Consider the following 18,771-nt stretch of genomic DNA (forward strand, 5'->3'; position numbering starts at 1 on the left):
GTTTGTAAAAGGTACAGACACAGAGTACAATGTGAAAGAGACATAAGGAGACAGCAAAGAGATATAGACAGATTAAGTGAGTGGGCAAAAAAGTTGTCAGATGGAGTATAATGTAGGAAATTGTGATGTTATTCACTATGCCAGGAAGAATGAAAAAAGCAGAGAGTTTGCAGAACTCAGTGGTGCAGAGCGATCTAGGTGCACGATACGATTCACAAAAGATCAGCAAGTGATTAGAAAAGCAAATGGAATATTGTCATTTACTGCAAACAGAATTGAGTATAAATGTTAAGAACAGAGGACATGTTCTGCCATTTAATACAGTCACGTTTGATCAAACACTTCAATGTCGTTTACCCACTTTGTTCCCATGATCCATTACGCCAGTGATTATTCATAATTGATCAATCCCTACTTTAAACAAACTGAAAGACTGAGCTTCCACTGTCCTCTGCAGTAGACAATTCCAAAGGTTCAGAACCCTCCGAATAAAAGTTTTTGCCTCAATTTTGAACTAAGAGGTATCCCCCATTATTTTAAATTATGCCCTTTCGTTCTACACTCCCCAGCCAGAGAAGCATATTACCTACATCTACCCTGTCCATCTCTTGAAGTATTTTGCAAATTTCAAATGAGCTCACCTCTGATTCTTCAAAGCTCTAGAGAATACAAATCCATTTGGCAACTCTCTTCTCATAGGACAGTCCTGGAGATGAGATTTGCTCATTGTCCTCCAGGGGTGTGGTCTAAACAAGCTCCTATATTTTGCGTCAGTACTTACTGTGGAGAAGGACCTGGAAGCCAGGGAACTTGGGGAAATAAGTAATGATGTCTTGAAAGGAGTTTACTACAGAAGAGCTGAGGGTCTTAAAATACATGAAGGTAGATAAATAGCCAGGATCAGTACTTGTGGGAAGCTAGGAAAAAGATTGTTGTGCTACTCTCTGAAATATTTGTATCAACAGCCATGGGTGAGGTGCCACAAGACTGGAGGTTGGTTAATGTGGTGCCATTACTTAAGAAAGGTGGTAAGGAAATTTCAGGGAACTAAGGGCCAGTGAGCCTGACATCACTGGTAGGTAAGTTGTTGGAAGCGATTCTGAGGAACAGGATTTACATGCATTTGAAAAGGTAAGGACTGTTTAGGGAAAGTCAACATGGTTTTGCGCATGGGAAATCGTGTCTCACTAACTCGATTGAGTTGTTTTGTTTTGAAGAGGTGACAAAGAAGATTGTTGAAGATAGAGTTGTCTATACGGACTTTGGCATGGCAATTGTCAAAGTTCCGCATTGTAGACTGGTTAGCAAGGGTTAGATCCCATGGAATCCAGGGGGAGCTAGCCAAATGGATACAAAGTTGGCTTGAAGGTAGGAGACAGAAAGTAGCTATACAGGGATATTTTCTGGTCTGGAGGCCTGTAACCAGCAGTGTGTCACAAGGATCGGTGCCAGGTTCACTGCTTTTTGTAGTGATATAAATGATTTTCGATTTGAATATCGGAGGTAGGGTTAGTACATTCACAGATGCCATCAAAATGGGCTGTTCAGTGGACACTGAAGTTACCTAAGAATAAAACAGGATCTTGATCAGATGGGTCAATGGGCCAAAAAGTGATAAATGGAGTTAAGGCAAAGTACTGGACCAATGGTAAGATTCTTGGTAGTGTAGATGAGCAGAGAGATCTCAGTGTCCATGTACACAGATCCTTGAAAGTTGCCACCCAGGTTGACAAGGCTGTTAAGAAGGCATACAGTGTTTTAGGTCTTATTATTAGAGGGATCGAGTTCCGGAACCAAGAGGTTATGCTGCAGCTGTACAAAACTCTGTATTGCGTACAGTTCTGGTCACCGCATTATAAGAAGGATGTGGAAGCTTTGGAAAGGGTGCAGAGGAGATTTACTAGGATGTCGCCTGGTATGGAGGGAAGGTCTTACAAGGAAAGGCTGAGGGACTTGAGGCTGTTTTCATTAGAGAGAAGAAGGTTGAGAGGTGACTTAATTGAAACATACAAAGTAATCAGAGGGTTAGATAGGGTGGATAGGGAGACCCTTTTTCCTAGGATGGTGACGGTGAGCACGAGGGGGCATAGCTTTAAATTGAGGGTTGGAAGATATAGGACAGATGTCAGAAGTAGTTTCTTTACTCAGAGAGTAGTAAGGGAATGGAACGTTTTGCCTGCAACGGTAGTAGATTCGCCAACTTTAAGTACATGTAAGTTGTCATTGGACAAGCATATGGACGTACATGGAATAGTTAGATTAGGTTAGATGGGCTTGAGATCGGTATGACAGGTCGGCACAACATCGAGGGCCGAAGGGCCTGTACTGTGCAGTAATGTTCTATGTTAAGTCTGAGCTGTTGCCTTTGGTAAGGCAAACCAGGGCAGGATTTATACAGTTAATGGGAGGGCCCTTGATGGTGTTGCCAAACAAAGAGATCTAGCGGTGCAGGTGCACCGATCCTTGACAGTGGAATCACAGGTAGACAGGGAGGTGAAGAAGGCATTTAGCATGCTTCTTTTTTTGGTCACTGCCTTGAGTATAGGTGTTGGGATGTCATGTTGCAGCTGTACAGGACATTGGTGAGGCCACTTTTAGAATACTTTTGGGACCCTGAAGAAGGGTGATATCTGAAACCTCCTTTCCTCCTGATGCTGCCTGGCTTGCTGTGGTCTTCCAGCCTCCTGTTTGTCTAGTTTAGAATATTGCGTTCAATTCTGGTCTTGCTGTTAAAGGGAAGATGTTGTTAAATTTGAAAGGTTTCAGAAAAGATTTACAAGGATGTTAGAAACAAAACGAGAGATTGCTGTAAATGCTCAGTGGGTCCGGCAGCATCTGTGAAGAGAAGTCAGAGTTAATGCTTTCAGTCTGGTGACTATTCCTCATAATCCTCTGATTTACAGCACCTGCAGTTCTTTTGGTTTTTACAAGGATGTTGCTGAGATTGGAGAATTTGAGCGATGGGGAGAGGCTAAATAGGCTGGGCTTTTGTTCCCTGGAGTGTCAGAGGTGGCCGTGTGACCTTATAGAGGTTTATAAAATCATGAGGGCATGGACAGGGTGAAAAGCCAAAGTCTTTTCCCCAGGGTAGGGGAGTCCAAAACTAGACGGGCATAGGCTGAAGGTGAAAGTGGAATGATTTAAAAGGGACCTGCAGGACAACTGTTTCACGCAGAGGGTGGTGTGTGTGTGGAATGAGCTGCCAGAGGAAGTCGTGGGAACTAGTACAATAACATCCCATTAACTTTCCTAGTAGCCTGCTGCACCTGCAAGTTAGTGTTCAGTGACATATCAACAAGGACACTTTAGTTCTTCTGTATTATTTTTCACATTTAAGAAATATTCTACCCATCACCTACGCAGGTGGATAACCTCATATTTTTCCACATTATATTCCATCTGCCATGATCTTGCCCATTCACCAAGTTTGTCCAAATCCTCCGGAAACAGTTTTACTTCTGCTTCACATTACACATTCCACTTAACTTCGTATCATTCAAACATTTGGATATTTTACATTTTGTTCCCACCCCCAAATCATTGACCTGTATTGTGATCAGCTGGGGCCCAAGTCCTGATCCTTGTGGTACCACTTAGTCAGAGTCTGGCAATGTGAGAATCACCTACTTATTTCTACACATTTTCTGTTTGTTAATCAGTCATTAATCCTTACCAGCAAACTGTCTCCTACTCCATGTGCTTTAACCTTGCCTACCAGCTTCCTTTGGGGCAGCTTATCAAAAGTCTTCTGAAAATCCAAATATATTATGTCTACTGATTCCCCTTCATCAATTTTGTTTGTAACATCCTCAAAAAACTCCCACAATTTCCCTTTCACAAATCTATGCTGACTATGCTCAATCAGATTATCATGAACCAGGTGTTCATTTATCACATCCTTTATGATAGATTCTAGCATGTTTGGCATTTCCATACAACTGAAACAAGAATTCACTGCTCCTGTACTCAAATCCTCACTGACTTCTACAGATGCACCACTGAAAGCATACTGTCCTGGTGCACAACAGCCTGGTATGGCAACGGCTCTGCCCAGGACAGTAAGAAGCTATAGAAGATGGTCATCACAGCCCAGACCGTCACGGAAGCCAACCTCCCATCCATGGACTCCAACTCCATTTCTTGTTGGCATGGAAAGGCTGCCAACATCCCACCCCTCCCACCCTGGTAATGCTCTCTTCCAGCCTCTTCTGTCAGGCAGAAGACAGAGAAGCCTGAACACACACACCAATAGGTTCAAGAACAGCTTCTTCCCTGCTGTTAGACCGCTGAAAGGACCTCTCTAACTTCAAACAATGTTCATCTTGCTTTGTGTACCTCCTGTGCAGTTGTAACCCTGTATGCCTTGTTCTGTATGATTTGTATGTTCTTGTTTGCTATGATCTGCCTGTACTGCTCACAAAACAAAGCTTTTCATTGTACTTAGGAACAATAAATCAAATCAAATCAAATCATTTTCCCTACTACTGAGGTGAGGATGATGGGTTGGTCATTCCCTGTTCTATCCCTTGTTCCTTTCTTGAATCTTTAATCTGCAGGAATCATTTCAGAATCTATGGAATTTTGAAAGATAGTCATCAAGGCATTGACTATTCCAAATGCCACTTTCTTCAATGCTCTGGGATATAGGGCATTGGGTCTTGGGGACCTCCTAACTCTTAGCCCCATTAATATCTCCAGTACAACTTCTAATACTATATTCCTTCAACTCCTTATTCTCTTCAGTCAACTGAATCTCTAATCCTGGGAGAATTCATGAAACATCCTCAGTGAAAACAGACACAAGATAATCATTTAACTTCTTGCCATTTTTCTACTTCCCTATTATAAATTCTCCTAATTTTGCAGCAATGGTGCTACTACATTTGTTTCAGCTAAATGTTTTCATTTTACAAATGAATGACACTCAAGAAACTTGACACCATCCAGGACAAAGCAGCCCACACTTGATTGACACCATATCCATAAGCATCCACTCCCTCCACCACTGATGCTCAGTGTGTACTATCTACAAGACGCACTCCAAAAATTCACCAAAGATCCTCAGACAGCACCTTCCAAACCAGCGACCACTGCCACCTAGGACCACAAGGGCAGCAGATACATGGCGACACCATTCCTGCAAGTTCCCCTCCAAGCCACTCACCATCTGACTTAGAAATATACCACCATTCCTTCACTGTCACTAGGTCAAAATACTGGAATTCCCTCCTTAATGGTGTTGTGGGTCAACCCAGAGTAGGTGGACTGCAGTGGTTCAAGAAGGCAGCTCAGCATCACTTTCTCAAGGGGCAACTGGTAATTAAAAAGGCAAATGGAATTTTGTCTGTCATTGCTCAAGGGATGGAGTTTAAAAACAGGGAGGCTATGCTGCAGCTGTACAGAGTCCTGGTGAGGCCACACCTGGAGCACTGTTTGCGGTTTTGGTCTCCTTACTTGAGAAGGGATATACTAGCACTTGAGGGAGTGCGGAGGAGATTCACTTGGTTGATTCCAGAGTTCAGAGGATTGAATTATGAGGACAGATTGAGTGCGCTGGGATTATACTCAATGGAATTCACAAGAATGAGGGGAGATCTTATAGAAACATATAAGGTTATGAAAGGAATAGATAAGGTGGAGGCAGGGAGGTTGTTTTCACTAGCAGGTGAAACTAGGACTAGAGGGCATAACCTCAAAATAAAGGGAAGAAGATGTAGGACTGAGGTCAGGAGAAACTTCTTCACCCAAAGGGTTGTGAATCTGTGGAATTCCCTGCCCAGTGAAGCGGTTAAATGTTTTTAAGGCAACGCTAGATAAATTTTTGAACAGTAAAGGAATTAAGGGTTATGGTGAGTGGGCAGGTAAGTGGAGCTGAGCCTCAAAAAGATCAGCCTGGATCTTACTAAATGGCGGGGCAGGCTCGAGGGGCCGGATAGCTCCTAGTTCTTATGTAACTGGGGATGGGCAATAAATGCTGGCCCAGCCAGAGAAACCCACATCCTGCAAATGAATAAAAAAAACCTGCAGATGCTTTTTCAGCTCTTTTTATGTCTTTTGCTATGTAGCATTCATATTCTACGCCCCCCCTCCTAACCCTAACCCTACTATAATTTCTTGGGCCTCTTTTGTAACATTCTAAAAATTTTCCACTTCTTATGACAATTTTGTAAGTTTTCTTTTAAGGCAGTGTTGTCCTTTATATATCTCTGTGATGCAGAACTGACTGCCCTATTGAGCTTTTGCACCTTGAAGGAATATATATTTGTTGTTGATCATATTTTCTAAAAACTACCCATTGTCTATGTACAGTCATGCCTTTAAATCATCCAATCATTTCCCAATCAACCTCAGGCAATTACTTTTGCTACATGTGTGAAGAATTGGGGAGACCACATCTGGACTACTACAGTTTTTGTTTTCTTGCTTAAGAAAGTACATAAATGCATCAGAAAATGCAAGGAAATTTCACTTGACTGATTCCTGGGATGAGGATAGGCTGGACAGTTTAGGCTTGTATGTACATATAAAATTTAGCCTGGATCCAAATTAGGACCAATCTAACTCTGCATCAACACTGTAACATCTCAGGGATCAGTGTTACCCTGTATGTTGATGCAGTATAACACTGCCAGTCTCATTTTCAGTTACTGCCTGATGTCTGCAGCTTTAATATTGACTTGGGAAGTCCCAGCCTGAAATCACAGAGAGAAGTGGAGAGAGTTCAGGGTGTGTTCACATCCAGTCATGCCCACCTGAGTGATGATTATTCCTGTCAGAGTCCAGATACAGAGTTAATAAAGTAAACTCAATCCCAGTACGATTCCCATATCCCTTCCCAACTCTCCCCATTTGTGATCAACCAAGCATGTAGATATAGGGCCATTGTTACCAATGTTGATAAAATCTGGTCCACATCAGTAAGGTACCTCAATGTTTCTGCCCCTTGAGCAGCACTAAATCGAACAAATCAAAATCTTAACCTTCTTGTCTTGTTTGTAGTCTTTGACACAACTGACCACACCATCCTCTGAGATCAGCTCCTTTCCTTTATCCAGCTGCTACTGAAATCCTCATTCATCCCTAAACCGTAGGCTCCATGTTCCAACTGTCTGTTATTCAGCCTCACAGCTTTGACTCTCTGTAAATCTCAGCTCCAAAACGCTGCTGCTGCATCTGAGCAAATCAATGCGTATGTATCCATTGGGCTCAATAACTTGCATGAATTCCTCATATGGCAGGACCCCACACTTTAAAACCCCATTCTCATTTCTGAATATCTCCATGGCTTCACCCTCCAATCCCACAACCTTTAGAACTGCATTACCGCATTACTCCAAATCTGGCCATTGCACATTCCCAATTTTTATCCTTATTAAACTAGCAGCTGTTCTTGCCTGGGACCTGCATTCAGAATTCCCTCTTCGACCTCCAAGCCTCTTTCCTTGGAAAAGTTATTGCTAACACTTTTTAAACATTCATGAAATGTGGGTGTCACTGGCTGTGTCAGCATTTATTGCTAGTCCCTAGGTGCCCCCTTGAGAAGGTGGTGGTGAGCTGCCTTCTTAAACCGCTGCAGTCCACATGCTGTAAGTAGATCCACAATGCTCCATACTCTTTCCTGGGAATTGGGGTATTATGTTATGACAAAAGGTAGAAGAGTTTCTGCCTTTACCCATTGGAGTTCAGAAGACTGAGAGATTATTTATTGAAGTACATAGGATGTTGAGGGGAATGGACAAGGTGGAGACAGGATGATGTTTCCACTTTTGGGAGAGAGTAAAACTGGGGGGCACAGATTAAGAATAAGAAGTCTTCTTTTTAAGACAGAGTTGAGAAGATTTGTTTCGATCAAAGGATCATTAGTGGGTAGGGGCTGAGTCTTTAAATTTATTCAAAACTGATGGAGATAAGGAAGTAGAGAATTAGGGGGAGCAGACTTCCACTTGGAGCTGAGGCTACAACCAGATCAACCATGAACTTATTGAATGACAGAGGAGGCTGAAGGGGCCAAATGGCCTGCTCCTGATCCCAACCTTTTGTGGCTATTTTAGGAACTAAGTTCCAAAATCTTCAAACAAAAATTGTGAAGGAACAGCAATATATTTCCAAGTCAGGATGGAGAGTGGTTTGGACGGGAATGTTGCAGGGGGTGATGTTCCCATGTATCTGCTACCCTTGTCCTTCTGGATGGAAATGGTCATGGGTTTGGAAGGAGTTGTCTAAGACGCCTTAATGAATTTCTGCAGTGCATCTTGTAGATAGTACCTTCTGTTGCTACTGTGCATCGATGGTGAAGGAAGTGAGTATTGAAAGTGGTAGAGTTGGTGGCAATCAAACCAGTTGTTCTGTCCTGGATGATGTCAAACTTCTTGAGTGCTACTGGAGCTGTGCTCATCCAAGCTGGTAGAGAGTACATCTTCACACATGTGACCTGTGGACAGGTTTCAGTCAGGTGGTGAGCTACCTGCTGTAGAATTCTGCATCTCTGACCTGCTCAGATTGGTTGAGCTCTGTTCAGCTCAATAACAATGTTGATTGTGTGAGATTCAGTGATGGCAATCTCATTGGATTCAATGGGCAATGGCTAGATTCTCTTTTGGTGGAAATGGTCTTCGTGTGACACTTGTGTCGCACAAGTGTTAGTTGCTACAAACAACCCAAATTTGGATATGGTCTCGGTCTTGCCGCAGATGGACACAGGCCTGCTTAAAAACAATGTGCTGGAGCTTCGGGTCACCTGTGTTAATATCTCCTAAAATGAGCTGGTGTCAGTTCTGCACTGATAATTGAGGGCAGCTTGTGACTGTTTACTCTATTAAAAGCTGCTTTATAAATGTAAGCTGTTGTTGAGAGAGCTCAGCTGTAGCTGAAACAGACTATTTTAAACAAGGTTATGAGGAATGAAAGAGAAGAAAGGGTTGGGTCTAATTGGATAGGTTGTTAAAGGAGTTGGGACAGACTGAATGTCCTCACTCCGTGTGCTATTGGTTGATGACATGAACAGTTCTCTCTCCCCGTCAGAATTATCGATCAAACATCTGCAGAGACTCTTGACTGGGATCCGTACCCTCCAAGCCTGTGCTTCCTCCTCGGCCACTGACGAAGCTTCTTTTGGGTTCTCAATTACACGCCCTGTGCATCCGGAGAAATCCATTGGAACGAGGCAACTCTCTGAAACATTTGTCTGTGACAAAGGTGATGAATGGGAACATAGTCAGTCACATGTATGGAGATGATGTCACTCATTGACCCATCCCAAACATTCCCACTGATACATGCTGCATGGAAGGGCAGAGGAGACAAATCCTGTCCTCAGTGTTCCCAGTGCTCCTCAGGACAGGCAATAGCACAAATAGCTCTTCATTCACCCTCAATGATTTACATGTCTGTTTGAATACAATCTGTTTGATTTGCTGCCTGCCCAATAAATGTACATTCTTGTTTAATCCACATCCAATTTATCCCAGGCCCACCTGATTGAGCCCATTTTATTCCTGGCCAAGTCTCCCTTCAGTGGATCTCTCACTCTCTCTCACTCATTCCAGGAGGACTTCATAATCAGTTGAGACACTGACTGGTTTCCACTTCCTAATCCAGTTCTGTGACACCCCCTCCAATAACTAGAGCTGCCAAACTCCAAATCCCTCCCCAGCCTCAAATGTAACTGAATCAAATGACCTGAGACCTTGGCACTGGTCACGGTGGCTCAGACCCTGGCTCAGTGAATGTACAGTAGCTGCTGTTTGCTTATTTTGGGTGAAATGAAATGAAGGATTCATGTTGGTGAGAAACACGCTGAGGTCACAAAATTTTCAAAATACCTGTCATTTCTGAAATAAACGCAAAACGTGATGTTCCGTCAATTTCACACAACTGTCAGCAGTGAAACTGAGAAAGCATCAAAACAGAATATAGTTTCTTAATAATCAAACGATTCTGGAAATTATTGAATAATCAGGCAGTGTGTTGACAGGATTGACTGCATCTGTGGTTCGGGTGGACTGTCTGTGTCTTGGAGCAGAGTCAAATTGCTGTTGTGTCACTGGGGCAGGAGGGGTATCAGGACAGGAGGGGATCGGGGCAGGAGGGAATGGCAGAGTTGGGGGCAGGAGGAAATGGCGGAGGCTGGGGGCAGGAGGGGATGGCGTACACACTCACCATGATGGATGGTTGCATCCAGGATTGTGGTTTCTTCTTTTGCTGCGTTATCTGATAATTGAGGCAGAGCTGCTCACCCAGCTACAGAACAAACAGACTGTTACCACAGAGAATCCCAGCAAAATTCACACAGGTATGATTGGTGGAGATCCCAGCATCAGCCAGCACAGTTGGGACGCCTTTCACAGATCCCTCCAACCCGGGTAATAATCTTCTAATCTCTTCCATCAGACAGAAGATACAGAAGTTTGAATGTGCAGACCAACAGGTTCAAGAACAGCCTCTTTCCTGCTGTTACTAGACTGAGCTACGGACTCCTCTCATTTTAGATCTAATGTTGATCTTGCTTTCCGCCTCTTGTACGGCTATGACCCTGCAGGCCTCTCTCTGTCTATGCACCCGATGATCTGTATGCCCTTGTTTTCTATGATCTGCCTGTACTGCTCACAAAACAAAAAACTTTTCACTGTAATTAGGTACATGTCACTGCAATAAATCAAATCAAATCCAATCAATCCTTCTCCGTCCTGGCTCCTAAAAGACTGATTAATCCCAATCACCCGCTGTTATCCCATAAAAATACACACTTCCTGTTGAAAGCAGTTTCCAATGTAGATCCTCTGTATGTGTATTTGTGTGTGCATGTGTTTCTGTACATGTACGTATGTGTGTGTGCATGCGTGTGTGTCTGTGTCTGTGTGCATGCACGCGTACATGTGCAGTGTGTGAGTGTGAGTGAGAGTCTGCGTGCACGTTGCATGCGTGAGCGAGTGTGCGCGAGCGAGAGAGTGAGGAAGAGCACTGGAAGACACCTGTTCTGTCAGAAGGTGCCCCTGCACAGTGTACTGCCTCCCACCTCCTCTGAAACTCCCACTCCACCCCGAGATTTCCCCAGAAGCATCCCCATGGTCATTAATGCCTCGGCCTTAGATATGTGTGCCACCCTCACATACAGCCAGTTTTCATCAAAAACATATTCATTACTCAGACAAACCTTGAAGAGGCGGAATGCTGTCATCCAACATGTGCGACTTTGCTCATCCTCTGAGCACAACACTCCCAAATCGTTCCGGCCATTGTCTGACCTGTAAAACTATTGACGGGAAGAACATTGTCAAGAGGAAACACAGCCTGAGGGGAGGAGATTACTGATTGATAGTGAGAGGCAACTTGAACGCAAAATTCCAACACCCTAAGCAACTGGGTTGGAGTAGATGCTGAGACGGTGGTGGTATGAATGTCTCTATAAACTCAATTTGAGCTGCTGAGTTAGGGAAGGAGGGGCTCAGTGTGACTGGTAAAGTGCTCTCATGGTTGGGGGGGGGGGTCATGGCTAATAATGAAGAGGGTGATGTAAGTCAAGACACTGCTTTGACAAAGGAAACACAGTGTGGGTTCGAGTTGTTAGTGTGTGGCATGGATAGAGGGGGATTTTCTGGGGATAGGGTGCTGAGACCTAGTCTACAGTGGGTGGATGGTGCAGTGCAGGCTGATCCAAGGTGGAATAACCATGCTCAGGACTGAGGGCCTGCAACTGGGAACAGAACTGATAGTGAGGATAGACAGTCACACAGAGTGTGACACACACACACACACACACCTGGAATTTCAAGACTTTGGATATATTTGAGATGTAATGAGACTGGGTGGATATAAGAAATTTACCACAGGTACCTTCCAGAGTAGAAAATTACTTAAGAGTCAACAGGTTACAGATACACCAAAACTCAAATGTTCACATTAATAGTTTGCAGCAAATCCTCCCACCTCGTGGTCACATTCTGAATTACACAGGCGCACACTCTGTTACACACACAGGCACACTCTCTCTTCTACCTTTATGCAGAATCCAAAATCTGTTGGTGTGTTGTACATCTTTCTGTTTGTTACTGTGTAAATGTTACACTCATTCACGTCGGCAAAATACTGAAGGTGCCTCGGTTCCTGGTAAATAAATCAGAATAAGCATAACAGGAATATATGGATGGGGAATTTTCACAGCTGGATTGCAAAGAAAGACTATTTCTTCAGTATTTTCATTTCACTGAAGTAGTTTACAATCAACAAAGTAATTTTTGAAATGTGGTGCTATGATCCCAGCTAATGTTAATACTGGACAAGTTAGATTTCAAAATGAAACAGTTACATAAATTGCACATTTAATTCATACAGTTGGTTAACGTGATGGTTAGTCACTGAAATATATGGCTGTAGATGTTTTTTTTAATTACACAAAAGTGAACAAACAAAGCTATATACAGAGGACAGAAATATCTTAGCACAAACATCAAAACAATGTTTCAATCTATTCCAATACTACCTGTTACGTTCAATCCTAAGGAAAGATCTCTGGCTTCCTAGCTATTTTTAAATCATTAATCTTTTCCTTGAACTGTGGACAGTTTTAGAATTTCTTTCCAAGTCCAGTGGCATGAACCTTTCACATTTGGTCAGCATAAACCTATTCAGTTTTAACAACCTGAAGATTTCCATCCAACCTGTCCAGGCTTAGAAGCTCCACAGGCTAGGAACTGCTGAGGAGACTGGTTAGTGTAAACTGATGACATTGTTCACTTAAATCATCCTCAAAGGGCAGGTATCTCACCCAGGGCAGGAAAATCTGCTCAAGGCAATTCCAGGGCCCGAAAAGCTGACACTGCTCCAGTCCAGCTTATTTTACAGGAGGTGGCAGAGCTGATGAGTCATTGAGACAGTGGGCAGCCTCCTGAGGAAGGATCACCAGACCTGAAACGTTAACTCTGTTTTTCCCTTCACAGATGCTGCCAGACCTGCTGAGCTTCTCCAGCAACTTTTGTTTTTGTAGCCTCCTAGTACAAGTGGGACCAGAGTGGTCAGAGATAACTGCAGATGCTGGAGAATTCAAGATAACAAAGTGTGGGGCTGGATGAACACAGCAGGCCAAGCAGCATCTTAGGAGCACAGAAGCTGACGTTTCAGGCTTAGACCCTTCATCAGAAAAGGGGATGGGGAGAGGATTCTGAAACAATTAGGGAGAGATGGGGAGGCAGACTGAAGATGGATAGAGAAGATAGGTGGAGAGGACAGTATGGGTGGGGAGGTAGGGAAGGGATAGGTCAGTCTGGGGAGGACGGACAGGTCAAGGAGGCGGGATGAGGTTAGTAAGTAGGAAATGGAGGTGCGGCTTGAGGTGGGAGGAGGGGTTAGTTGAGGGGAAGAACAGATTAGGGAGGCAGGAACAAGCTGGGCTGGTTTTGGGATGCAGTGGGGGGAGGGGAGATTTTGAAGCTTGTGAAGTCCACATTGATACCATTGGGCTGCAGGGTTCCCAAGTGGAATATGAGTTGCTGTTCCTGCAACCTTCAGGTGGCATCATTATAGCACTGCAGGAGGCCCAGGATGGACATGTCATCTAAGGAATGGGAGGGGGAGTTGAAATGGTTCGCAACTGAGAAATGCGGTTGTTTACTGCAAACGGAGCGTAGGTGTTCTGCAAAGCGGTCCCCAAGCCTCCGCTTGGTTTCCCCAATGTAGAGGAAGCCACACCGTGTAATGCGGATGCAGTATACCACTTTGGCAGATGTGCAGGTGAACATCTGCTTGATGTGGAAAGTTGTCTTGGGGGTGAGGTTGGTGGTGTGGGGGCAAGTGTAGCACTTCCTGGAGTTGCAGGGGAAAGTGCCGGGTGTGGTGGGGTTGGAGGGGAGTGTGGAGTGGACAAGGGAGTTGTGGGCCTTACCTTCCTGGACCTTTCTGTCTCCATCTCAGGCAACCACCTACAAACCGATGTCCATTTCAAGCCCACCGACTCCCACAGCTACCTAGAATACACCTCCTCCCATCCAACCTCCAGCAAAGATTCCATCCCCTATTCCCAATTCCTTCGCCTCCGCTGCATCTGCTCCCAGGATGAGGCATTACACTCCCGCACATCCCAGATGTCCTCGTTCTTCAAGGGCCGCAACATCCCCCCCGCAATGGTCAAGAATGCCCTCGACCGTGTCTCCCGCATCTCCCACACCTCATCCCTCACACCCTGCCCTCGCTATAACTGCCAAAACAGAATCCCCTTAGTCCTCACATACCACCCCACCAACCTCTGGATACAACGCATCATCCTCCGACACTTCCACCATCTACAATTCGACCCCACCACCCAAGACATTTTTCCCACCCACCCTTGTCTGCCTTCCGGAGAGACCACTCTCTCCGTGACTCCCTTGTCTGCTCCACACTCCCCTCCAACCCCATCACACCCAGCACTTTTCCCTGCAACCGCAGGAAGTGCAACACTTGCCCCCACACCACCTCCCTCACCCCCATCCAGGCTCCAAGATGACTTTCTACATCAAGTAGATATTCACCTGCACATCTGCCAATGTGGTATATTGCATCACTGTACCCGGTGTGGCTTCCTCTACATTGGGGAAACCAAGCGGAGGCTTGGGGACCGCTTTGCAGAACACCTCTGCTCGGTTCGCAGTAAACAACTGGACTGACCAGTCGCGAACCATTTCAACTCCCCCTCCCATTCCTCAGACGACATGTCCATCCTGGGCCTCCTGCAGTGCCATAATGATGCCACCTGTAGGTTGCAGGAACAGCAACTCATATTCCACTTGGGAACCCTGCACTCCAATGGTATCAATGTGGATTTCACAAGCTTCAAAATCTCCCCTCCCCCCGACTGCATCCCAAAAGCAGCCCAGCTTGTCCCCGCCTCCCTAACCTGTTCTTCCTCTCAACTAAACCCTCCTCCCACCTCAAGCCGCACCTCCATTTCCCACTTAACCTCATCCCACCCCCTTGACCTGTCCATCCTCCCCAGGCTGACCTATCCCCTCCCCACCTCTCCACCCATACTCTCCTCTCCACCTATCTTCTCCTCTATCCATTTTCAGTCCACCTCCCCCTCTCTCCCTATTTATTTCAGAATCTGCTCCCCATCCCCCTTTTCTGATGAAGGGTCTAAGCCCGAAACGTCAGCTTTTATGCTCCTAAGATGCTGCTTGACCTGCTGTGTTCATCCAGCCCCACACTTTGTTATCTGGGACCAGAGTGGAATGGATAGAGGTAGATATGTCATTTAGTCTGTCTCACAATGGGCACTGAAGCAAGTGTGATCAGTGGTTCTATGTGTGCCTTTGCACCTGAAGTTACAGGTTCAATCTCCATCCCAGACAGTCCCAGCAAAGGGAAACTATGAGTAGGCTGCATTCACCTAATTCTGTCTTAAGTTAAATCTGAATCCACTTCAACCACCATCCAATACATTGCAGGTCATAACGCCTCGCTAAGAAAAACCATTCTCCACATTTCCTCACTATGTCTCTCTCTCTCCAATTATCTTCAATCTGTGTCCTCTAGTTACCAACAGTCCCTTTACATGGATAAGCATGTGGACGTACATGGAATAGTGTAGGTTAGATGGGCTTGAGATCGGTTTGACAGGTCGGCACAACATCGAGGACCGAAGGGCCTGTACTGTGCTGTAATATTCTATGTTCTAGGGAACGATTTTTCCCTGATTCAAACAGCTTAAAGGGAAGGTTGAACCCTCAGTAATAGCATTTGCTTCTTTCCTCTATTAAAGTTGCCTTTACTTTGTGATTCCAGCACTATTTCTTATTTCAGACATAATCGACTAGTTAGCAAAATCAAACACTTTGGAATGAAAAGACCTGTAACAGCTTGAATAGAAAATTGAAGAAAGGGCTTTAAGCAGAGAGAAGGGGGGAGAAGTGGTACTCAGATTGCAGGGAGGTTTAGAGTAGGGTGCCTCGGGATATTGTTAATTGGAAATAAAATGAACTGCTTCTGTTTAATACACAACATAATTTCAAACGGAACAGAAAGCTCTGAAATAGAGTGAGGAGGACAGTAATATACTTCAGGAAAAGGTAAAATGGAAAACTGATTTTAAAAATCACAGCTGAAACGTAACTCACTGAAATACATCTTTGTGGAAAGTACAAGAGCAAAAGTAAATTAAGGGGTATGATTTTAAAGGGTGTGCAGGACGTAGGTATAAATATTTGGAAAAGACAGGACAAATTGAAAAGGCTGTAAAGAAAATAGTCAAGATGCACTGCAACAATTTGCCAAACGTCTTTCAATAACACCTCTTAAAGCCCTGAACTGTACCATCCTGAAGGATGGGAGCAACAAGTATATGAGAATACCACCATCTGAAAGCTCCCTCCAATCCTCACATCAGACTCAAGCTGCCTGGTTCAAAATGTAAATTAAAACTGGCAGTTAACTGTCCATCAGCATTCACCGGTACACTCTCTATGTCAATGTCGCTACCAAATAGAGTCCACTTGCAAACCAATCAGCACTCTCCTCTCATGAAGTACAAAAGACAGCTTTCCCTTTATTCATTTCCAGGATGAAGGCATTTCTGGCCAGGCAGCATTTATTGCCCATCCTCAATTGCCCAGAGGGCAGTTAAGAGTCAACCACATTGCTTTGGGTCTGGAGTTATATGTAGGCCAGACTAGCTACAGATGGCAGATTCCCTCCCTAAAGGATGTTAGTGAACCAGATGGGTTTTTTGACAATTGACAATGAATTTATGGTCATCATTAGGCTCTTAATTCCAGATTGTTTTTTCATTAAATTCAAAGTTGACCACCTGCCAGCGTGGATTTGAACCCAGGTTCCCAGAACATTATTGGGTCTCTGGATTAACAGTCCAGCAATAACACCACTGGGCTATTGCCTTCCCACCCACCTCAGCTTGAATCGTATTCTTGTGAAGTGTCCTGATTAGTGCAAGACAAAACATATCTATGTTTAGCATGACACAGCTCAAGACGGTTGGGTGTAGGACACTACCCTGAGGATGTCTTGTCAAGATGCCCTTAGGCTGAGATGACTGACATCCAACAACCATCACCATCTTCCTTTGTGTCGGGTATGACTCCAAGCAGCAAAGAACTTTGCCCTGGTTCCTAGTGGCTCGAGTCTTGCCAGAGTGGAGTCAGCTCCTTTGTCCATGTTCAAACCAAGGTTGTAACAAGATCAGGAGCTGAGTCGTCTTGTCAGAGAGCAGGTTATTGCTAAGTAATGATCATTTGATATCACTGTTGAATAAGTACAATGAGGTTCTTGTAAATCAAGGGTTTATAGCAAAAGATGGCATTACTCTGACATCAACAACAGAGAAGACACCACTTTAGAAAGAGGATGTGAAGAGAGAATTCTTAGACATTACTCTTGAGTTTGAATTGATAACTTCGCAACATAGGTTTAAATCAAGAAATACTACCATAAATAAGCTGTTGAATAATTTTACTTAGAAACAGAGTCAGTAGCCTCAAGAGCAGTGGATATGCAGTCCCACAGTCCAAAGAGATTTCCTACAAAGACAGTCCCAATAAGCAAATAGCAGCTTTGGCTTAAGTGACAAGATAAAGATCAATGTACCCTTCCATCACTTTGCTAATAATCATCAAGGGCAAACTGACTGGGTAGAAAGTGACTGGTTTGGATTTGTCCTGCTTCATAGCCGGACAGTTTCCCAAAGCCAATGTTGTAGCTGTCCTGGAACAGCTGATTAGAGGTAGGGCTGGTTCTGGAGCACATAGCTTCACTACTATTTCCAGAATGTTGTCAGGGCTTATAGTCTGTGCTGGCAGAAGACCAAAAGAACATAAGTAACAGTACCAGAAGCAAACCATTTCAAACATTCACTGAACTCTGCCAAAAATCGCACTGATCTTCTACTTTATTCACTTACCTACATTGCCACCATACTACTTAATTCCCCTCAGTATCCAATCCTCTATTGACCTCTGATCTGAATAGACTGAGTAAACCTCTACAGCTCATTGGAGTACAGAATGCCAAAATCTGCAACTCTTTCAGTGAATAATCTCCATCATCAATGGCTAAATCCTTATTCTATGCTCCTTCCCCAGGGAAGACTCTCTCCACTTCTCTATTGTGTTAAGACTGAAAGAACTATATGCCTGTCAATTTGAACTCCTCTCATTCTTCCAAACTCCAGGGAATACAGCTCTATTCAATCTCTCCTCAGGGGGCAACGCTTTCTTCTTAGGAACCGGTCCAATGAATCTGAACTATGCCCCCTCTAAAGCAAGTCTAACTTCCTTTAAGCAGGGAGACCAAAGGCCACCTTTCATTGAAGTAGAAGAGTTTGGAAGTCCTGCTGCAATCTGTTGCAGTAAAGACTAACATAACATTTGATTTCCTCATTGTTTACACCTATTAACTTTCTGCACTTCATTTACGAAGACAGCCAGGTCCCCTAATGAATACTCTCACATTATAGGTTAAAGATCATGTTAATAAGATTATAATGTGAATCAAGTCAGTGACAGAGACATTAGCAATCTCGTGTGAGTGTCTTAGAAGTGAGATTAAATGAGTTGCAGCACAGAAAAAGATGAACTTCCCAAGAAATGTAGAATGTACCTTGATATAAATAAAGGAGCTTTGAAGAAACAGAGTTAGATCTCAGTAACTCCCAGATAGAGGGAAATCTCCCTGATCTATAATTGGCCATAAGTCACCCAGAGACAGATCCAAGTAGCATTCAAAGTGGAACCAAACCACAAATCAAATACCAACATTCCTCAGTCTCTCATCAGTTAGAAATATTTGGCT

At 44.1% G+C, this 18,771-nt stretch overlaps 1 protein-coding gene across 8 annotated transcripts in view; it reads right to left on the reverse strand.

The window, feature by feature from the left end:
* The window catches only part of LOC125466144 (growth factor receptor-bound protein 7-like), a 200,407-nt gene that overhangs the window by 15,219 nt on the left and 166,417 nt on the right, over positions 1–18,771 (reverse strand). For all 8 annotated transcript variants that reach the window (XM_059638667.1, XM_059638665.1, XM_059638666.1 and 5 more), the window contains 4 exons: positions 11,995–12,102; positions 11,153–11,251; positions 10,159–10,239; positions 9,068–9,184 (listed from right to left, as the gene is read on the reverse strand). In XM_059638667.1, the coding sequence (XP_059494650.1) occupies positions 9,068–9,184; positions 10,159–10,239; positions 11,153–11,251; positions 11,995–12,102 (405 nt within the window). The remainder of the gene's footprint in view (positions 1–9,067; positions 9,185–10,158; positions 10,240–11,152; positions 11,252–11,994; positions 12,103–18,771) is intronic.

Source organism: Stegostoma tigrinum, chromosome 31 (assembly GCF_030684315.1).
Source record: "Stegostoma tigrinum isolate sSteTig4 chromosome 31, sSteTig4.hap1, whole genome shotgun sequence".
Taxonomy (NCBI): Eukaryota; Metazoa; Chordata; class Chondrichthyes; order Orectolobiformes; family Stegostomatidae; genus Stegostoma; species Stegostoma tigrinum.